Genomic DNA, 17,760 nt, shown 5'->3' with positions numbered 1-17,760 from the left:
TTACATAATCTTCAATCTATGAGGACACAAGTACAAGCTCTTTTTTTTTTTTTTCTGAGTGTTACTTACTAAATCTCTTCTGGGCTTTTTTTTCCAGTGCTTCCTATACTGGCACACATTGTTAAGCTTACCTTACATATATAAAAAAAAAAGATAAAGCTGCGGGAAAAAAAGAAGATTGAAAATGGAACAAGCAAAAGCTGCAGATGGATATCTGCCAAAGTGGCGCTCTAATCGTTTGCCAAGACAGAGAAGAGAGGAAGAGGGGGGAAAAAAAAAAACTTTAAAGTTACAAAAGTGCTCTGCTGCCATCCAGCAGCAGACAGTGGTACTGTGGAAATCGCTTCTCTCAACACTGTGAGTACAACTTTTTATGTGGGGCAACTTCTTATTCCCACTTATTCAGACTTTTATATGTTGAGTTTGTTTTGATTAGTTAAAAGGAATTATTTCAACATCAAGAAGAGTCCCTACTGAGGTGCCAGAGTAGTTATATCATCTGTTTGTACCATTAAAGAGTGCAGCAACAGTTTCTGATGTTGAAATTATTGTGAACATCCATCCATGCTGCTTATCTGGGCCAGCAGGCTATGAAAGGTATGTATTTTGAAAATGTAAACTTAAAGCATATAGTATATGGTACTATCCTACTCTACATTAAGCACTTTTTCACTGTAAAACATCCCAATAAGAACAGCAACATGATGATGCAAAGCATTGCTCTGTGTCGAACCAGTCGACCTGGAACCCAAATTGCTGCTAAAAACACCTTGTGGTGTGTGTGTGAGAGATTTCAGACTGCTTGGTCTGATTGTTGAAACTGGTCCTGATGTGTTCACCAGTCTTGACTGGACTTCTGTTTGATGAATTTTAGGGACACGTAATAGAGCGCCATGAATCCCACACACACTGCCACCAGGACCAGATAGCACGAGTACAAGGGGTACTGGTTCATGTTCATGACCTCCACCACCTGCAAAACAGTGCCCAGTGTTATCATTTTAAACACTGAAAACTAATTTTAAAAAAAAGAAAGAAAACTGTACTCTTGTACTGTACATGAATGATGATATGTGGAACTGTTTGATTAACTCGTGTATGATTTTGTATGTGTGTGTTTGTCTCTGACTCACGTGTATGCCGTCAACATTGATGGTGCTGTTCAAGAAGGTGATGGGGTACTTGTTGCCTCTGAACTGTACCTGCAGCATGCCCTCAAAACCCCAACGCATGAAGGAGGCGTGAGAGAACCATGAGGCCACTGGGGAATCAAAGACATGCACATGTGTGAACATCACAGACCGACCAGCTAAGCTCTATCGTCACACACGTCTTCTTCAGGCTCCTAACAATTCTTTTAACTACGGACAAGCAACCCGTCTCCTCACCAAGCCACATGTTCTCCAGGCTGATGACAAACCCTCCAGTTAAATAGAAGATGGTGAACAGGGAATTGCCCATGAAGGCTGAGGTCTGCAGGGTGGGCAGCGCAGCAGCTACAAACAGAGCCATGGATCGGCTGCAGTAAACCATCAGCCACACCAGCAGGAAGTTGAGCAGGAAACGCTCCGGAGCCTCGTTGAGCCCGGCCAGCCAATAGATGGGCAAACCGTACACCAAGGTGAACACACAGTGCTCTGGTAACTCCCCCAGGATCTGAATGTGGAGACAGAGTACTTTCAAATATACACAACAGACAGAAATGCAGACAAACACACACAAACATTGAGTTGGGATCCTGGCTGGTGGACACACTTCAGTGCTGTGCATCGCTGGGGTGGTACATTACACCAAAGTGGGACTCCAGCATGGAGTGAGACTGACCCCTGCTGGAGATGCAGGAGGTTTACCTTGGCGAAGAAGTAGGAGGTGACAGAGTACATGCCGTCCTCCAGCTCGTGGTAGAGCATGGCTCTCTCAGTGTGACCTGCAGAGGACATTTTGTTAGCCTGATGAGGATCATTCGAACCTCTGGTATCAGGCTGCTTTACAGATGTACTGTTCTTCAGTTTGTTGTATGTTCATACACAACACAGTGACAAATAAAGCACATTACATGTGGTAATAAATGTAGTTAACGTAGTATTCGTATTGTGTTTTCTCAAAGATATTCAATATTATTTTGGCCTCTGTGTGACATGCAGGCACTGTTACAGTATCTAGTAGCAAACTTTTATAACTTTTGGCGTCACTTGACCTTGACCTGACTTGAACTTAATGACAGTTGGCCAGACTCCTGCTCTTGATATCTCTGCAACTGGTGTGATTGAATATAATATGATTCAGAGTCCAAGTACACTGTGCCCAGCTCAACAAAGTCTGATAACTTGATGATAACTTTTGCTTTAATAACTTTGCCAAACTGTTCTGAACATTCCTACCCCTGCTGGTTTGTCTTCTTACAGCTTTTCTTCGTAGATCTGATGCACTTTTGCCAACGACGTTCGACGTAAAACTGCAAATGTTGCAATCACAACCTCTGACCTTTTAGTGATTTCTGGTTCTGCATCAAAGATTTTTTTGTTTTGCTTGTTTTTGTGTATTTGTGTCAGTTTGTTTGGATATGGTACGTTGAGATGCTTGTTATAATAGCTATGCTTCTGCAAATCATATGTCCCATATATGTTGATGTAAACTTGGTGTAAATGGCAGGCGAGGTATGCAGCAGTGAACAGACTTCCATGTATTTATCAGCACTGAGTGGCTGCAGGTCTGAACTCATTTCTGTGTTGAAAAGGAAATTGTTTGTTGCAGTATCTTCTTTTTACACACTGCTATGTGATTTTGACAACTGTATTATGAGGTCTGAGAACACCTCTCTGAGCATCACCTAATATCAAAACTGGGCTTTTTTCTTATAATGCTCCATCAAAACAATGGAGAAAAATGTTAATAATTAATAATAATAATTGTTAATAATCATGTTTATAACATCACTTAAATCAATGTATCATTTCTAACAAAGAAACAGAGAAAGTAAATGAACTTCATCAACTCTTTGACTGATTTGCAGACTCACTTTGACTGTCTTCCTCCTCCGCAGCTGTAATTACTCACATTTAGCTATGACGTCCAGCACCACAGCGAATGGGGTGAGAGCTCCGATCATGTAGAGGAGGGCCACTGTGTCCTGAATGGACAGACGCTCTTCTCCTGCCCCGTAGTAGAGACAGCCGACCAGCAGTGACATGAGGAGGGCCTCGAAGCCGTGGACCAATAAAGTAACCAGGTCTCTGAAGTCATTATACATGTGGCGCCTGAGGGAAAAGAAAGAAGGGGAGGTCAGCGTTCATATGTGTCCCTCTTGAGCGCTTTAATACTCATCTGACAGGGTTGTGGGGGTACAACAGACAAAAAAGTTGGGAACAACTGCTGTAATACGTGTGTGTGTGTGTGTGTGTGTGTGTGTGTGTGTGTGTATTTTGCTCTTACCTGATGAGGATCGTAAATTGGTGCAGTCTGCCAGGCAGTCTGTTTGTTTGCTTAGAGATGGTGATAACTTCCTCTTCTTTTACCTTGTTCAGCTGCTGAGGACTGCAGGCAGGAGAACAGGGGATCAGGCAGTCTGGAACCAGTTTCCCATAAATTATCAATATTAAAGGAGGAATCTGTAGAAAGGAGCCCCCTAATCCCATTCAGTCATCCAGTCAGAGCATTGGCTTTTTCTGACAGGCAGAGGAACCAAAACAAGGCCTGTAGCTGCTCATTGGAGACTTTACATGTCAAGTTATGTCATTTTTAAATGAGGGAGAGGGGAAGTAATGTGAGGACGAATGGGGCCGAAATTGTAGGACAAATGGAAACGACAAAAGTTGGGAAAAATTTGCAAATGAGTCCATAAGGAAAAGGAGGAAAAAAGTGGCAAACACACACACACACACACACACACACACACAGAAACACACTGCTACCTTTCAGTGTGTGCCGGTGCTGTGTCGATCCCAGCTGGTTTCCACATGTGATCGTCTGTGTCTCTGACTTTTTCCACAAACTGCTCAGCCAGAACTGTGGCCCGCTCCAAACACTTGGCCTCCTGTTCTGGACTACGCCGGTCAATACTGATCAGATCAACTGGACACACACACACACACAGACACACAAACCAACAAAATGAAAATATACATAGGCTTAGAGTGACGAATGGGTCATATTTGAGACCATGGATGCGTGTATGACAGGAAAGACAGAATTGTTGGGACATTTCTGGGTCCAAATTTTCCCATAAGGTGCCCTTGAGTGTGGGGATGATGACCAGCCTCAGACATCGACTTAATGCTGTTTAAACAGCTTTCTACATTCACACTAACCATAGAAGTCAGAGGGGTTGCAGTATCGTGGGCAGGGGTATCCTAGGGCAGTGAAGTAAGGCACCATGTCACGAGCAGCGCCACAGTAAACAGCTGAACCTGACGACAGCAGGACGACGAGATCAAACAGCTGGAAGATATCTGATCGAGGCTGGTGGACTGACAGCAGGACCAGACGGTTTCCCCGTGCCAGACGCGACAGTGTGATCACCAGGTTGTGGGCCGTGAAGCTGTCCAAACCTGACGTGGGCTCGTCCAGGATCAAAATACCTGAAAGTTTTGTGACTTTATGATTAAGTTTTAAGCCGGTTTCACACCTAAAAAGCCACATAGATTGAAGGCTGATTGTCCGTAATGAAGGTTAAGAGGGAAAATCAAGAGTTTAAGAGGTTGTGTCTTTCGCTCTCATACCGGGGTTCCAGAGAAGTTGGACAGCTATGCTGACTCTCCTCCTCTCTCCTCCAGAGACTCCCCTCACAAAGTCATTTCCCACCCTGGTGTGAGCGCACTGTCGCAGCCGCAGCTCTGCAATGACATCATCCACCTGCGACAGAAAACAGCAGAGGTACAGTTTGGCACATATAACTTATGACAACTGTCTTTCACAACACACAGAGCAGTTGATCTTTTATTATTTAGTGTTTTATCTTACTACATTGTGAGAAAAACAAAAATAGACACACTGCCTCAGCACGGGCTCATAAAGTCGTCATGCTGTGTACATTCTGTGCCTGTGTGGGTGTGGTTTGAGTTAATATTTGTCCATTAAGCTTAATCTTACCCTTTGGTCCCTCTGAGCCTGTGTGAAGTGGGTGGGGAGCCTCAGTTTGGCAACAAAGGCGAGAGTTTCACGAACGGTGAGGTGAGGAAGAAGACGGTCGTCTTGGCGGACATGAGCGATGCTCTTCTTCACCAGCTGGGGCGTGCTGGGCTTCCTGTTGATCAGAATCTGACCGGATGTCATTGTACCGCCCTCATCACGGCACGTTATTATGTCCAGCAAGGATGTTTTACCACAACCTGGGAGAAGATGATTATATTTTTAAAGTAAAAACCATCTTTTCACTACCAACAAAACTCAATACACAAGTCATGAGACATTGACTAGCATCAAAACATGGCAGTTTTTCTTCCTTTCTTTCTAGTTGCACAGGAAGTGTAAAGAAAGAAAATGAGAGTTTTTAATTGTTTCTCTGTTCTGTAATATGTTTCATGTACCAAACTGCAGGCTGGAGTTAAAGGTTTGAGGAAGAACAAATGACATCATCCAGGAAACATTTATTAGCTTGATTAGAAACAGAGATACTTAAAATCTCTACGTATGTGTGTGTGTGTGTGCTTGTTTTTCACCTGAGCTGCCGATGACGGCCAGCATCTGTCCGCTGCGGACTCGGAGGCTGAGATTGTTGATGGCTGTCTGCTTGTTTCCTTTTATCTCCCACGGCAACTTGAACTCTGACAACCTCTCATACCATGGGATCTGAGCTGCTGTGTCCACCTGGGAACACACACACACACACATTCACACAAGGGTACAGACATGCACACACATGCCGAGGTTAGAACAGTTAAAAGCTAAAGGTGACTGCGTATGAGAGCTTGGCACCTGTCCGCCAGTTACCTCATAGTGCAGGTTGTTGACCTCCAGCTCGTTGCACCCTCCACTGTAGGTGAAGTAGAGACTGCTGTCTTCTTCAGACGAGAACAGCTCTGTGTCTTGATGCTGTTAAAGAGGGGTTGACAGGTCAATGAGTTTCACAGAGGCAAGGACACGTTGGATTCTTTTATCTGTATCCATGTCAGTCCTACAGAACAAACTGCAATAAAATCTCAGAGAGTAAAGACCAATAAGAATGGAGGAACGAATAAGAGCCACCAGACACTACAAAGACAACCAAAGACTTTTGTGATCCTTAAATCTCTCCAAAACAATAAAAGTACAAATGCATGTTTCAAAATGCAGCATGTACTCAGATCTACTGAACATACTCTACACTGTATTATACGTATGTAGTATATATTGCACATTCTGTAGATGTCATGTAAAATGGCAGATATGGCTTCTAGTGACATGGACCTACAGTTTTAAGACCTCCTGCTAGCTTTTCTTTAGCACATTCACAGAATATCTTTGACAGTGTATGTAGTTTAGACCTTGGAAATTTGGTCATCCAGCTGTCCTAGTCAGTTTTATTTAGGCGTGGTACCTGAAATATGAGAGTAGAACCTGTGGGAATCATAAGTCTCCAATGCTATTAAACCATACTTCAGGTGAAACTTAAATAATTACAGTATTTTTACTGTATATCTAGTATCTTTTTTAGACAAACCCTCCTGGTCTAGCAGAGCATAGTTTATAAAAGAATGTCAGGCCCATGGTCTCAAAAATGTCACCAACATAGATTAGCAAAATGTTCTAATGTATTTGCATTGTGAGAAAAACTGGAAAACAGAAAAAGAAACAAGAACATAGTGACCTAAACCTGCAAAAATAGAAGTAAATCCTAATATGCATCAAGCACCCATAGTTACATTTATTCTAATGTATTCATTTTAAAATATTACAGATTTTCTATGTACAATTGAAACTATTTTGGTATTTGCATTTTCACTTGAAACATTGAAGCAACTGTTATTCTTTCCATTTCCAGTGGCAGTCAAAAAATGCTCAATCACACTGGGCTCTTTTGACCAACATGCCAACATGTTTAGGTGATCCCATGTAGAAAACTGACCTGTGAGGAGCAGTTTGTATGACTGAGGCTGGTGTCAGTGACCATGATGATGCAAGTTATTGGTTGATGTTTGTAGGGTTAAGAGGTCAACGCTCCCCTTTTTCTACTTTGCTCTGTTCCTCTCTTTTTTCTTCTCTACAGAATGTGCCTTTTCTGCTCTCCTGTTCTTCCACTCGTCTCCGTTTCTTCTCTATGATAGATCGTTCGACTCCAGTCCAGCTGAAGATCTTCTCTTGTCTCAGCTCACAAGACTTCTTCCTCAAAGCGTCCAAGTTCATGTCATGTCAGTTCTTCGTCTGCTCTGTCCCGTCAGTCATAGCTTTTCTGGTCACAGCGTACAGTTTGAGGACTGATGTGAGACTGACTGCCAGTGAAGCTACTCAGCATGTGTGTGTTTTTTTGTCTTCATTATACAAGTCCAGATCAAAGTTCTCTGAGATAACGCAACATTCATTGTGTGTTTATGGTTCCCGAGAGACACCACTGCTCTCGCACTGCTGCTGAACAGGGAATGTGCGCAGAGAGACAAAATCTGGGCCTGTAAGACGACTCAACTTTAGAACTTCACATGTTGTTTTGCAAGTCTTGTGGATATGAACAAAGAGATCTGAGACGTACTTGATTTGGTTGAAGTCGCCGACTGGACGGAGACATGGACAGATTTTACTCCATGCAGACGGTGGAGCCAGAGATTGGGAACAAAGTTAGAGAGTCCTTCAAGTATGTGTCGGAGGTGAAGAGGGATGTCAGGAGGGACGGTGGAGAGGAGCGATCAGAGCCCTCCTGCTGTCTCAGTGTCAGCAAGATCTCCTATACTGTCAGGTAAATGCTGCAGACACAGACAGAGTGTAGAGGATGACTGAGACACAGATCCAAAAAAAGGATTAACTACATGGTATCATACAGATACAGATGTTATATTATTATGCATATATACTGACAGGTGTGGGTTGAATTATTTATAATTCTATGGGTTTAACTCTCATTTCCACTGAATCAGCAGAAAATAAATGTAATGTGTAACTCTTGGAAACTATGCAGTGTAAAATAAAACACATTGCTCATCGTTGATAAATACTTGTATATACTTTGAAATCAAATGATGATCATTTTGATATCGGACATTGATTCTGAGAAATGTTAAAAAAATATTGATGTTAAAAGTGTGTGTGTATATGTGTGTGTGTGCTTCGGCCAGTGAGCGTGTAGGTCCGTGGTGGGACCTGCCTTCATACAGGAAGCGCTGGACTCGTCAGATCCTCAATGATGTCTCCTTCCAAATAGACAGTGGGCAGATCATGGGCATACTTGGCAATTCAGGTTTGCACTCGCAGTTAAAAGAGCAAACTCTATTAGAAATAAGTCATTTTAAAAAGTCTGACGTTTTTACCATGCAATAAGATCACTTTTAATGAACATTGTTCTCAATTATTTACTAACTAAGAACTCAGCTATAAAAACAGTGTGACAGCACTTTTTATTCATGCTGAAAGTCAAATTATTTGGTTATGAACACTGATGAAAACTACTATTAATAATGAGGCAGCACTCTTCATTCAAAATATGTATATATGTAAATATGTATAGAGAATCCTTCTGTTGGCCAGTATAAATATTTCTTAAATATGTGACTAGATATATCCTGTTTTTTATTGTATGCACGTAAGTATCAATGTGTGTGTGTGTGTGTGTGTGTACTTTGGGTTGTAAAGGTTCAGGAAAGACCACATTGTTGGATGCCATCTCAGGGAGGATTGGAAACTGTGGTACACTGTTGGGTGAGGTCTTAATTAACGGCAGGAAAATGAAGAGAGAAGAGTATCAGGACTGCTTCTCCTATGTGCTGCAGGTAACACATAAACATTTTGACCAGTTGTTGGTGAAATGTAACTACTGAACTATACTCAGAGTACCTCATTATCTAAAGCAGTGTTAAATAAAATATTGCCAACACATTACTAAAGAGACTTAACAGTGGTTTGAAAGCAGTTAGCACCTTGCAACATGCACGAACATCCACATTTCACTTTGCCCTAGTTCTCATCACACACTGACATCAGGTTAAACTTTGCCCTATAGTGTTAGAGAGTGGCTGCATGTAGACAGTTCGTATATATTTAAGTTGCCTGTGGTTGACCACCATAAATGTGGAACCACAAAGTCAATGAACACACACCATACTGCAAAAACTCCTGAAAAGGTTGCCCTGGCCTCTGGATGAAATTAACTAAAGACCCTAGCTAGCCTCCTCATATACTTAATCTCTCAATGAGAGGTGCTCAAGTGTATCCAAAGCCTGAATTAAAAACACTGGCTTAAAACTGGCCTTGCTTCCTTTCAAATCATCTCTCTCTTCTCGCTGATAGCAACCCTCCTCTGCTCTCTAAGCCTCGTCATTAACTTCCCCTGCTAAGCTGTAGATGAGGAGGTGATATGAGCTCCTGATATTAAAGTCATTCAGATGAGAGACTGAGGAGAAGTGGGATTGGGAGCTGCCACGTGTTAATTGAAGCAGGCTGCAGGTTCAGCAGGTTCAAACAAAGGATGTGTGTATGAATGTGTGTGTGTACGTCTGGGGCAAAGGTATGTTACAGCTCATTTGAACACACACATATGGAGTTACATATAGCCATTATACTACAGTATGTGAACTACATGGAGGAACAGAGAGGTTTTTTATATATATATATAGATATATATGATGATCTCTTGATGGAGATAATTGTCATTTCACTAGAAGCAGTGTATTTTATTATGTAGTGTATTAAAGTACAAACGATCCATGAGGTGTTTGTTTGCCTCACTTAATCTCTTACTTGTTTGTTGTTGCCGTTTCTTGTCTTTTTCCTCTCCTCTCTCTGTATCTCTGGGTCTCTTTCTTCTCCAGAGTGATAACTTGTTGAGTTATCTGACAGTGGAGGAGACTCTGACCTACACAGCCCAGCTGGCCCTGCGGAAACACTCGGCCGAGGCCATCAAGAAGAAGGTGACTCTCGCCTCTTCTGCTCTGTCCAATCTATCAGTTCTCTTTAGCTTAGACCTGGCATGTCTCCCTGGCAGAGAAAATACAAAAAGACAAAGAGACAAATGAAGAACATTACAAGGTTTTCAGAAGTATTAGTGCTTATAACTTTTTTTCTTTGTTGAGACACTTTGCAGGGTGATGTTCTGCTGTATATTTGGCTCATCCAAAATATGGTTGAGTCCAACATCAGCATAAATGATAATATAGTATCATAACATTTAAACATTATTTTAAATTCAGTGAGTTGGATTTTCCTTGTCTAATGCACACATACAAATATACTAATATCTATACTGTACCAATATGTTCTGTGCAACAGCCAGTCATTAGTGCTAGGTCTGCTTACCTAAGCCGGTGTGATACCTTATGGGTCCATAGTCAAAACATCTTAAAATCTCCCTTCTTATGATCACAGCTTGCATGTTTTGTCAACAGGGTCAAAATTAAACAACTTTCAAGGCATTTATAGCCTATGTCCATCATTTCTAACTTATCCTTTTTACTTTATTTCAATATTTCCTTATCATGTTTTAATCCGAAGCAAAGATAAACAGAAATAAACAGAAAACATTCCTCCCACTAATCAAGTGAACTAACGAGACCTGCAAGTACATTATTTACAGTAGTCAGTTGACTTGTTAGCAGTAGTAATTCTTTTGTCACCTGACCCTTGACCTCTGGCACCTGTATAGGTGTCGGCAGCGATGGCCGAGCTGAGTCTGAGTCATGTGGCCCGCAGTGTTATTGGAGGTCGTGTCTTCCCAGGGATCTCTGGAGGCGAGAGGAGAAGGGTCTCCATTGCCAGCCAGCTACTTCAGGACCCAAGTGAGTACCTCTGCAGCTGGAATACGTCTGAGGACAACTGAAGGAGTTTTATCTGTGCATCGTGACCATCAGACATCCAAAAGGTGCAGCGGCTGCAAATTTAAATCATGTTGCTGAGGGTATTCAAAGTAAAAGCCATTATCCCATAAATTGTCATGGCTTTACAGAACTCTGTGCTCAGAAATAAAGAGATATGGAGTAGATAAACGGAAGCATTGGAGTGATTTTTTTAAGCTTTTAGACACATAGGACAAAGAGTAGACAAAGGGGGCTGTGACACAATATCAGAAAGATGTTGCACACTCTGTTTAGTGAATCACTGTATTTAACACATGATATTTCATTCATACACTGCTGGAAGCAACAGGACTGGAGGCATGAATGTGCCATCCTGAGAACAGAAGAAAGTTCAGGAGAAAGACCCGTCCTATCCCCAAAGAGTTTTAGAAGTCCACACTGAAAAACAAAAGGATCTAAGTAAGAGAGGAATGAGGAGGGGGCAGAGAAAGGGATTGAGGGAGAGATGGAGAAGAGTAATGAAAGACTAAGTTATCACACCACTAAGGGAATGAGCAGAGACCCACCTCTGTGTGTGTGTGTGTGTGTGTGTGTGTGCACTTATGTTCATCCCAGGTGTAGTTTATCAGGTCTACGGTCCTCCAGGGAGGATGAAGGGTCTCAGTCCTCATTCAGGATTAGAATGGTCCTGGACACACACACACAGAGTCACACACAGAGTAATGAGGAGTTCCCATTCACTGCCTCTCCAATCAACCAGGAAATGAATTAATCTCACAATTAAAGCATGTGCTAATTCCACTCTGCTTTCATAATGCAAAGAGGCAATCTTTTAATTGTCCTAATTAGAGTAATTAACTAAAAAAAAAAAAGAACTTGCTTATCTTCACAAGTTGAGTTGGCCCTGCTGAGAGTCCCACATGTGCCACTTAATAAAAAGTGCATTTAAAAGTTTCTAACTTAAAAGAAGAAAAAAAGTTACTGTCCTGCCTTTCTCTTCGTCTCAGCGTTTCAATGTGTGACAAGCCAACACACGGGTTATGATGTCATTGCAGGGGTGATCCTATTGGACGAGCCGACCACCGGCCTGGACAGCATGACCGCCAATCAAATTGTGGTGCTGTTGGCAGAGCTGGCCAGGAGGGACCGTATCGTCATAGTAACTATCCACCAACCACGCTCCGAACTCTTCAGGGTGGGTTTCAAGATAACCTGGAGAGAAAAAGAATTGAAACTTCCTTTAAAGGATAGATTCACATTACTTTTTAGCTCATCTTAAAACAGTATTGACGATGTTCAAATGTACACTGCAACAGTTTTTGGTCACTGTAACTGTTCCTCATCTCCAATCACGTTTTCTAATGTGATTTTAATGGAAATGAAGGGGGACCTCATTCTTTGAAGCTGAAACTGACATGCTGACAAATTAAGAGGGTATCATCCAAACAATCTTTTTAGGATCTAATTTCTACTCTTTGTTTCAGTGGAAACTTTTGAAGATCTTCACTTTATTTTTCCAACTCAGACTGTTGCAGCCTCATAAAAACTTTAGCTGAACTTTTTAATTAGAATTTTTAAATTAGAACGAGGACGGTGGTCTTTGTCCTCCATCTCTTCTTAGTCATTATGGTCAATAGAAACAATTACAGTAATCAAAAACATCTTTCAGTGTACATATGATTGGCATGTCAGTGTATTCACACTTGACAAAAATGTGAATCTATCCGTTTTCTATTAAGACAAAAGATTATGTGTTGTAGTTCACTTGATATCTGTTTACTGATTAAATTAAACTGTTTGTTGGTGTGTATTCCACGTGTGTGTGTGTGTGTGTGTGTGTGTGTGTGTGTGTGTGTGTCTTCCCCCCAGGTGTTCAGTAGGATAGCTATAATGAGTTGTGGAGAGCTGGTGTTCTGTGGGCAGCCAGAAGAGATGGTGGATTTCTTCAGCCAATGTGGATATGAGTGTCCAGAGTACTGCAACCCCTTTGACATCTATGGTATGAATTATGAATTATGTGGCGTCTGTATTATAGCCACTCATCTGTGTTAAAACACAAACAAGTAACGAATATGTACATGTTGAGAATATACAGTATCTAAAAGAATGGAGTGTGTGTAAAATGTACATTAAAATATTCCGATTGCTGTGATGTTAAACAGTTGACTTCACCTCAGTGGACACACGCAGCAGTGAGAGGGAGGCAGCCACCTTCAATCGCATGCGTGAGATCACTTCATCCTATCAGAGGTCTGATATCTACCAGAGCATGCTGAGAAAAATGGAGCAGAGCCTGCAGCGGGCAGACAAGCCGGCCATCCCCTTTAAGAGCAAAGAGTCACCCAGCGGTGCAGCCAAACTTGGAGTTCTGCTCAGGTCAGAGCTGTGCCGTATGAACATGCACCTGAGGACACGCATGCTTTCACGCGTGTTTACATGTATTTCCATGTGTGTTCTGTGTGCAGGCGGACAGCAAGAAACCTGTCCAGAGACAGGATGGGTGTCCTGATGCGTCTGTCCCAGAACCTGATCTACGGTCTCTTTGTGGCCTTCTTTGTGATGCATTTAGACAACGATGTCACCAAGGGTGCCGTGCAGGACCGCATCGGCATCATCTATCAGAGCATTGGTGCTTCGCCCTACACTGGCATGCTGAACGCTGTAGCTCTCTGTGAGTCCCACCAACACCATACGTCTGTATTCACTTATTGTAGTGCAGTGATACATTTCAGGCAACACTCAAATACTGTACATTTTCCCATAAGACATTACTATGAAGTAACAGCGTGCTACACAGGCAGTCTCTCTCACTTTGTCCAAGGCAAAATATGAAACATAAATCAAGTGGAATGAGTTGCCATATTTCTAAAGTTATAAATATTTACATTAGTGTGTGGGATGACTTCAGGCAAATTCTGAAGTGCATTAAGTGTGTGTGGTCTATCATCTGAATAAAAGTGATCTATTATCTTTGTTAAACAGCATGTCTGAAACATCTTTATCTGAGCTGTGTAAGCTCTCTTATCTCCTTCTTCAGTGGGTGAAAGGGATCTGCAGTCTGCAGTATTTTTGCTCCCTTCAGCTAAAATGTGCAAAGTCTAGCTTGGATTTTGGTTTGGTCGCAGTGCCTAAAGAGACTTTATGCACTTTCAGTGTCTCTCTAAGGTCAGAGTAAAACATTAAGTGACAGGTTGTAAGTTAACCAATAGCAGTTGGTCTTCAACACAAATGTGGCCAAATGTCAGCATGAACAAAACATTTCTATTAGAATAACTTTAATTGCATTTGTAGTTTTAGCCCTACCTACAAGGGGGGGGGGGGGGGGGGGGTGACCTTCACTCCATTTAGAGCTCAGTGAACCTGAGTGCCTTTTTACCTACAGACCTGCACTATCTATACTACATACATGATCTGAGTGTGCATGTATTTGTATCTCTCTGTGTTAAAGGAGTTCATGAATAGTATTTATAGTAGCTGCTATGACTTCAGGTAACCTCAAATACAGACAAACCTTCACACATAATGCTGTATAGACGCAGAGAAAAAAGGCAGAAACAGCTAAACAAAGCTGAATCTCAGCATTCTTTTTAACTCACTCTGCCCTGCAAGAACTACTACAAACTACAAACACTGAGAATATAAAGCATTGCTGTGTGAGCTTTATGTGATTCCTAATATTTATTTCTGATATTGTGATGTATATTTTATGTGGTGTATAACTTAGTATTATTGAGGCTAAGTCACTCTTGTGACATTATGTCAGTGAGAATTTCCTGATCAAACTAACTATAAAGGAAAACACATTTTGAAAGGTTAGGCAATATATGATAAGTGGAAACTATCTTTTCTATCAACTATTTTATGCATACATAAGATTTTTGTTAAAAGACAATACAGACATTAACCTGTGAAGGATATTGGCTGTATGAGGGGATTATTTCATTCTCAGTTATCAGCTGAGTCTACAATCTTAGCTTTAGGGCTCTGGCTGTCACGGCTATTGAGGATAAGAGACTTGATAAAACTGGCCAGAGCAGAAGTCACACTAGAGTTTAAAGGTAATTAAAAGCACTCCATAAGCACCCAAACAGCCAGAGGTAGTGATAGGGGATGTCACGCTGACCTTGAATTCCATAGATAAAGACTGAATACAATACCGACCAGTGGTTTGTTACAAAAAGCAGGTTTACTTACTTGTCTGGATAACTTTGATGAGTAAAACCAAGAACACCTGCAAATCTGGAACACAGATTGCAACATGCATTATTCATTTTTAATGATTCATCCCTTGTAAAGATCAAGATTTGACAGTATGATTCATCTACCGATAAGTATCAAGTACTGACCCTGAATGGGATAGTGAAAGAAGTACTCATCCAGTAAGCGAATACTAACTTACTTTCTCTGGTCATTATAACCCTAATTTATCTCAATACCATTTACAATAGACTTCCCCCCAATTTTTAACATATTCATCCATTATAGAGCTTTGTGGGTTTTCATTATTACATTTTCTCGTCTTTTCCACTCAATTCACTCTCTGTCTCTGCTTTTCTCAACAGTTCCAGCTTTGCGGGCCATCAGTGACCAGGAGAGTCAGGATGGTCTGTACAGTAAATGGCAAATGTTCTTGGCCTACATCTTCCACATTCTGCCCTTCAGCATCCTCAGTGTTGTCATCTTCACCTCCTTCCTTTACTGGTGGGTAGTAAGTCTGCATGTGTCTTTGTTTTGGAGGGTAAAAGCTGCATAGTCAGCGTCCCTCAAGGATTTAATGAATCATGTTCCATATGTGCACCCTCTCACCAATAAATCATCTTTTGTCTCTTCTGTCTTTTTCACCCTGCCTGCTTTCCACTCAGGACGGTGGGGATGCACCCTGACAGCATACGCTTCCTGTGTTTCACTGCAGTAGTCCTGGTGCCTCATATTATAGGTGAGCTGATTAGATCAAATGGACAATTTGCAGATTTTCAACCAGCTTTGTATCATTTCAATGCGGGTAGTGTATGCAAATGAACAATGTTTAACTTTGTTTAACTTTCCTCAGTGTTGCCTTCCCCCAGAGCTGCCCGCTTGTCATCCAACTCGACGTCTGTGCTAATAGCAGTAATAATTTTATTGGTAAGTCAGTTTGATTTGATCTTCATCTAGTGCCATCGAGTTGGATGACAAGTGGAAAGCTCTCGGTGCAGGTGACATGGAGGAAAGTTAAACATTGTACATACATATCTGCCCTCACTGTAATGATACAAGTATCCCTTCAGGGAAAAACAGCGATATTCTTTTCATTCAAAGCAAAAGATTATCTTAGTTATTCAAAGTACATAATGGGGACATCTCCATGATTTGTATCTCTAAAACTCTTAAAACGTGTCTTAATTAGGAATTTGCTGCGAATACTTTGACAAGGACAGACTCTAAATTTTCACTTTTAGAAAGATCAGTCTACAGTGGTGTGAAGCCTTACAAATGTGTTTGACTTAAGTGGAGATCTCATTACTGTCATGGTTCCATTGTTTATGGCTAGTTGTATGTATTAGTATGTTTGCTTTTTTCTGTTCCTCAGGTGAGCTGCTGACAGTGGTGTTATTAGGAGTGGTCCAAGACCCTAACATGGTCAACACTGGAGTGGCTCTGCTCAATATTGCAGGGATCCTGGTGGGATCTGGCTTCTTGAGGTGAGACACCAAATGTGTTTTTAATTTAATTAGTAAGTTAGTAAGTAACTACAACAACCCCGTTGTGATTTGATAAGACAACTTTTTCAGGTCTTAAATGTAAATTAAGATATTATAGTGACCACTGCTAACTTTCCAGACACATGCTAACAGTAACACATCTTCCTCTCCTCTTCCTCGCAACAGAAGCACCCAGCAGATGCCGGTGGTTTTCCAGTGGCTCAGCTACCTGACTTTCCAGAAGTACAGCTGTGAGCTGCTCATAGTGACCGAGTTCCACGGACTTGACTTCACATGCAGTAAGTTCTTTTTACCGTGGGGTCATCCTGTGCGTCCACCTTCCCTGTGAATTGACAGAGACCCACAATTATAATAATTTCACTCTTGCTCAATGCTTGAATTAGTGCCAGACAACTGCCAACTCTTTCTCTCCGGTGTGCTGTGTTGTTGCAGATGTTTCCAAACCTTTGCCAGGAGCCTGTCTGATCACTCATGGCAGTCAGATCATTGATGAGGGCTATCCTGGTGCTCTGTCACGATACACACTAGACTTTGTTCTCCTGTACTCCTTCTTCCCTGCCCTCCTGCTGCTGGGCACGATCAGCTTCAAGATCAGAGACAGGCTTGTGCGTCACTAAACCCATAGATACACGTGTGGGAGAGTCTTCTCTTTAAGCAGGAAGCTAAAGTGAGCTTGACTCTGAAGATTTGCAATAAATTTAGGGTTATACATTTACGGTATTCAGAGAAGATGAGGTACACTTAAGTACTGTGGCATCTAACATCACATCATCTGTGTTTCCACTCAACTCTTTCCTCTAAAATTCAAGGAACATTTCTGTGTAAATACTTACCATAAAGTGTCACAGAATCAAGTATTCCATAGTTCAGAGCAGTGATGCAAGTACAAAACTTCTGTTCAACATTTTCTCTAAAAAACAGGATGAGAGGTGTACAGAGGTATACAGTACAGCAGAGTTCATTAGTGTTGACTGGTATGTAGACATGGACAGTCAATTAAATGATATGACAGCTACAGCAGTGAGGCCCCAGCACTAAAATGCACCATAAATCAACCTAATTGGGCTCAAACGACTGAGACAGACTGAGCTAATTCAACCTGAAGTTCTGTATAGTTTAAAAAGGCAGTTTCTGCTTGCAACAAACAT

General features: G+C 41.6%; 2 protein-coding genes across 2 annotated transcripts; one reads left to right on the top strand and one right to left on the bottom strand.

Moving 5' to 3' along the window:
* Positions 1 to 574: 574 nt before the first annotated feature.
* Positions 575 to 7,456, bottom strand: abcg8 (ATP-binding cassette, sub-family G (WHITE), member 8). Its single transcript, XM_070841383.1, has 13 exons — positions 7,043 to 7,456; positions 5,929 to 6,030; positions 5,658 to 5,805; positions 5,089 to 5,327; positions 4,719 to 4,851; positions 4,308 to 4,577; positions 3,912 to 4,071; positions 3,433 to 3,534; positions 3,058 to 3,257; positions 1,851 to 1,927; positions 1,389 to 1,656; positions 1,134 to 1,261; positions 575 to 973 (listed from the first exon to the last, which is right to left on the bottom strand). Exons 1-13 carry the CDS (start codon positions 7,085 to 7,087, stop codon positions 836 to 838), a joined length of 2,010 nt encoding a protein of 669 aa, XP_070697484.1. The 5' UTR covers positions 7,088 to 7,456; the 3' UTR covers positions 575 to 835.
* A 227-nt stretch (positions 7,457 to 7,683) lies between these two features.
* On the top strand, positions 7,684 to 17,438 carry abcg5 (ATP-binding cassette, sub-family G (WHITE), member 5). Its single transcript, XM_070841384.1, has 14 exons — positions 7,684 to 7,864; positions 8,241 to 8,362; positions 8,755 to 8,891; positions 9,930 to 10,028; positions 10,760 to 10,892; positions 11,966 to 12,105; positions 12,780 to 12,909; positions 13,073 to 13,286; positions 13,376 to 13,581; positions 15,473 to 15,611; positions 15,773 to 15,846; positions 16,480 to 16,591; positions 16,778 to 16,890; positions 17,045 to 17,438. Exons 1-14 carry the CDS (start codon positions 7,695 to 7,697, stop codon positions 17,227 to 17,229), a joined length of 1,974 nt encoding a protein of 657 aa, XP_070697485.1. The 5' UTR covers positions 7,684 to 7,694; the 3' UTR covers positions 17,230 to 17,438.
* Positions 17,439 to 17,760: the final 322 nt, after the last annotated feature.

The sequence above is a fragment of the Pempheris klunzingeri genome, chromosome 12 (genome assembly GCF_042242105.1).
Source record: "Pempheris klunzingeri isolate RE-2024b chromosome 12, fPemKlu1.hap1, whole genome shotgun sequence".
In the NCBI taxonomy this organism is placed as follows: domain Eukaryota; kingdom Metazoa; phylum Chordata; class Actinopteri; order Acropomatiformes; family Pempheridae; genus Pempheris; species Pempheris klunzingeri.
Note: the sequence above shows the minus strand (reverse complement) of the source record. Positions and strands in the feature narration are given on the sequence as shown.

What these genes read in the sequence shown, in the direction of transcription:
- abcg8 (XM_070841383.1), bottom strand. Translation starts at nt 7,087, where the DNA reads ATGGTCACTGACACCAGCCTCAGTCATACAAACTGCTCCTCACAG. An exon ending in ATACAAACTGCTCCTCACAG is followed by an intron (nt 6,031 to 7,042) that starts GTCAGTTTTCTA and finishes CCTCTTTAACAG; the next exon opens with CATCAAGACACAGAGCTGTT. An exon ending in CCAACTTCTCTGGAACCCCG is followed by an intron (nt 4,578 to 4,718) that starts GTATGAGAGCGA and finishes CAAAACTTTCAG; the next exon opens with GTATTTTGATCCTGGACGAG.
- abcg5 (XM_070841384.1), top strand. Translation starts at nt 7,695, where the DNA reads ATGGACAGATTTTACTCCATGCAGACGGTGGAGCCAGAGATTGGGAAC. An exon ending in GCTTCTCCTATGTGCTGCAG is followed by an intron (nt 8,892 to 9,929) that starts GTAACACATAAA and finishes TTTCTTCTCCAG; the next exon opens with AGTGATAACTTGTTGAGTTA. An exon ending in CCGAGGCCATCAAGAAGAAG is followed by an intron (nt 10,029 to 10,759) that starts GTGACTCTCGCC and finishes GCACCTGTATAG; the next exon opens with GTGTCGGCAGCGATGGCCGA.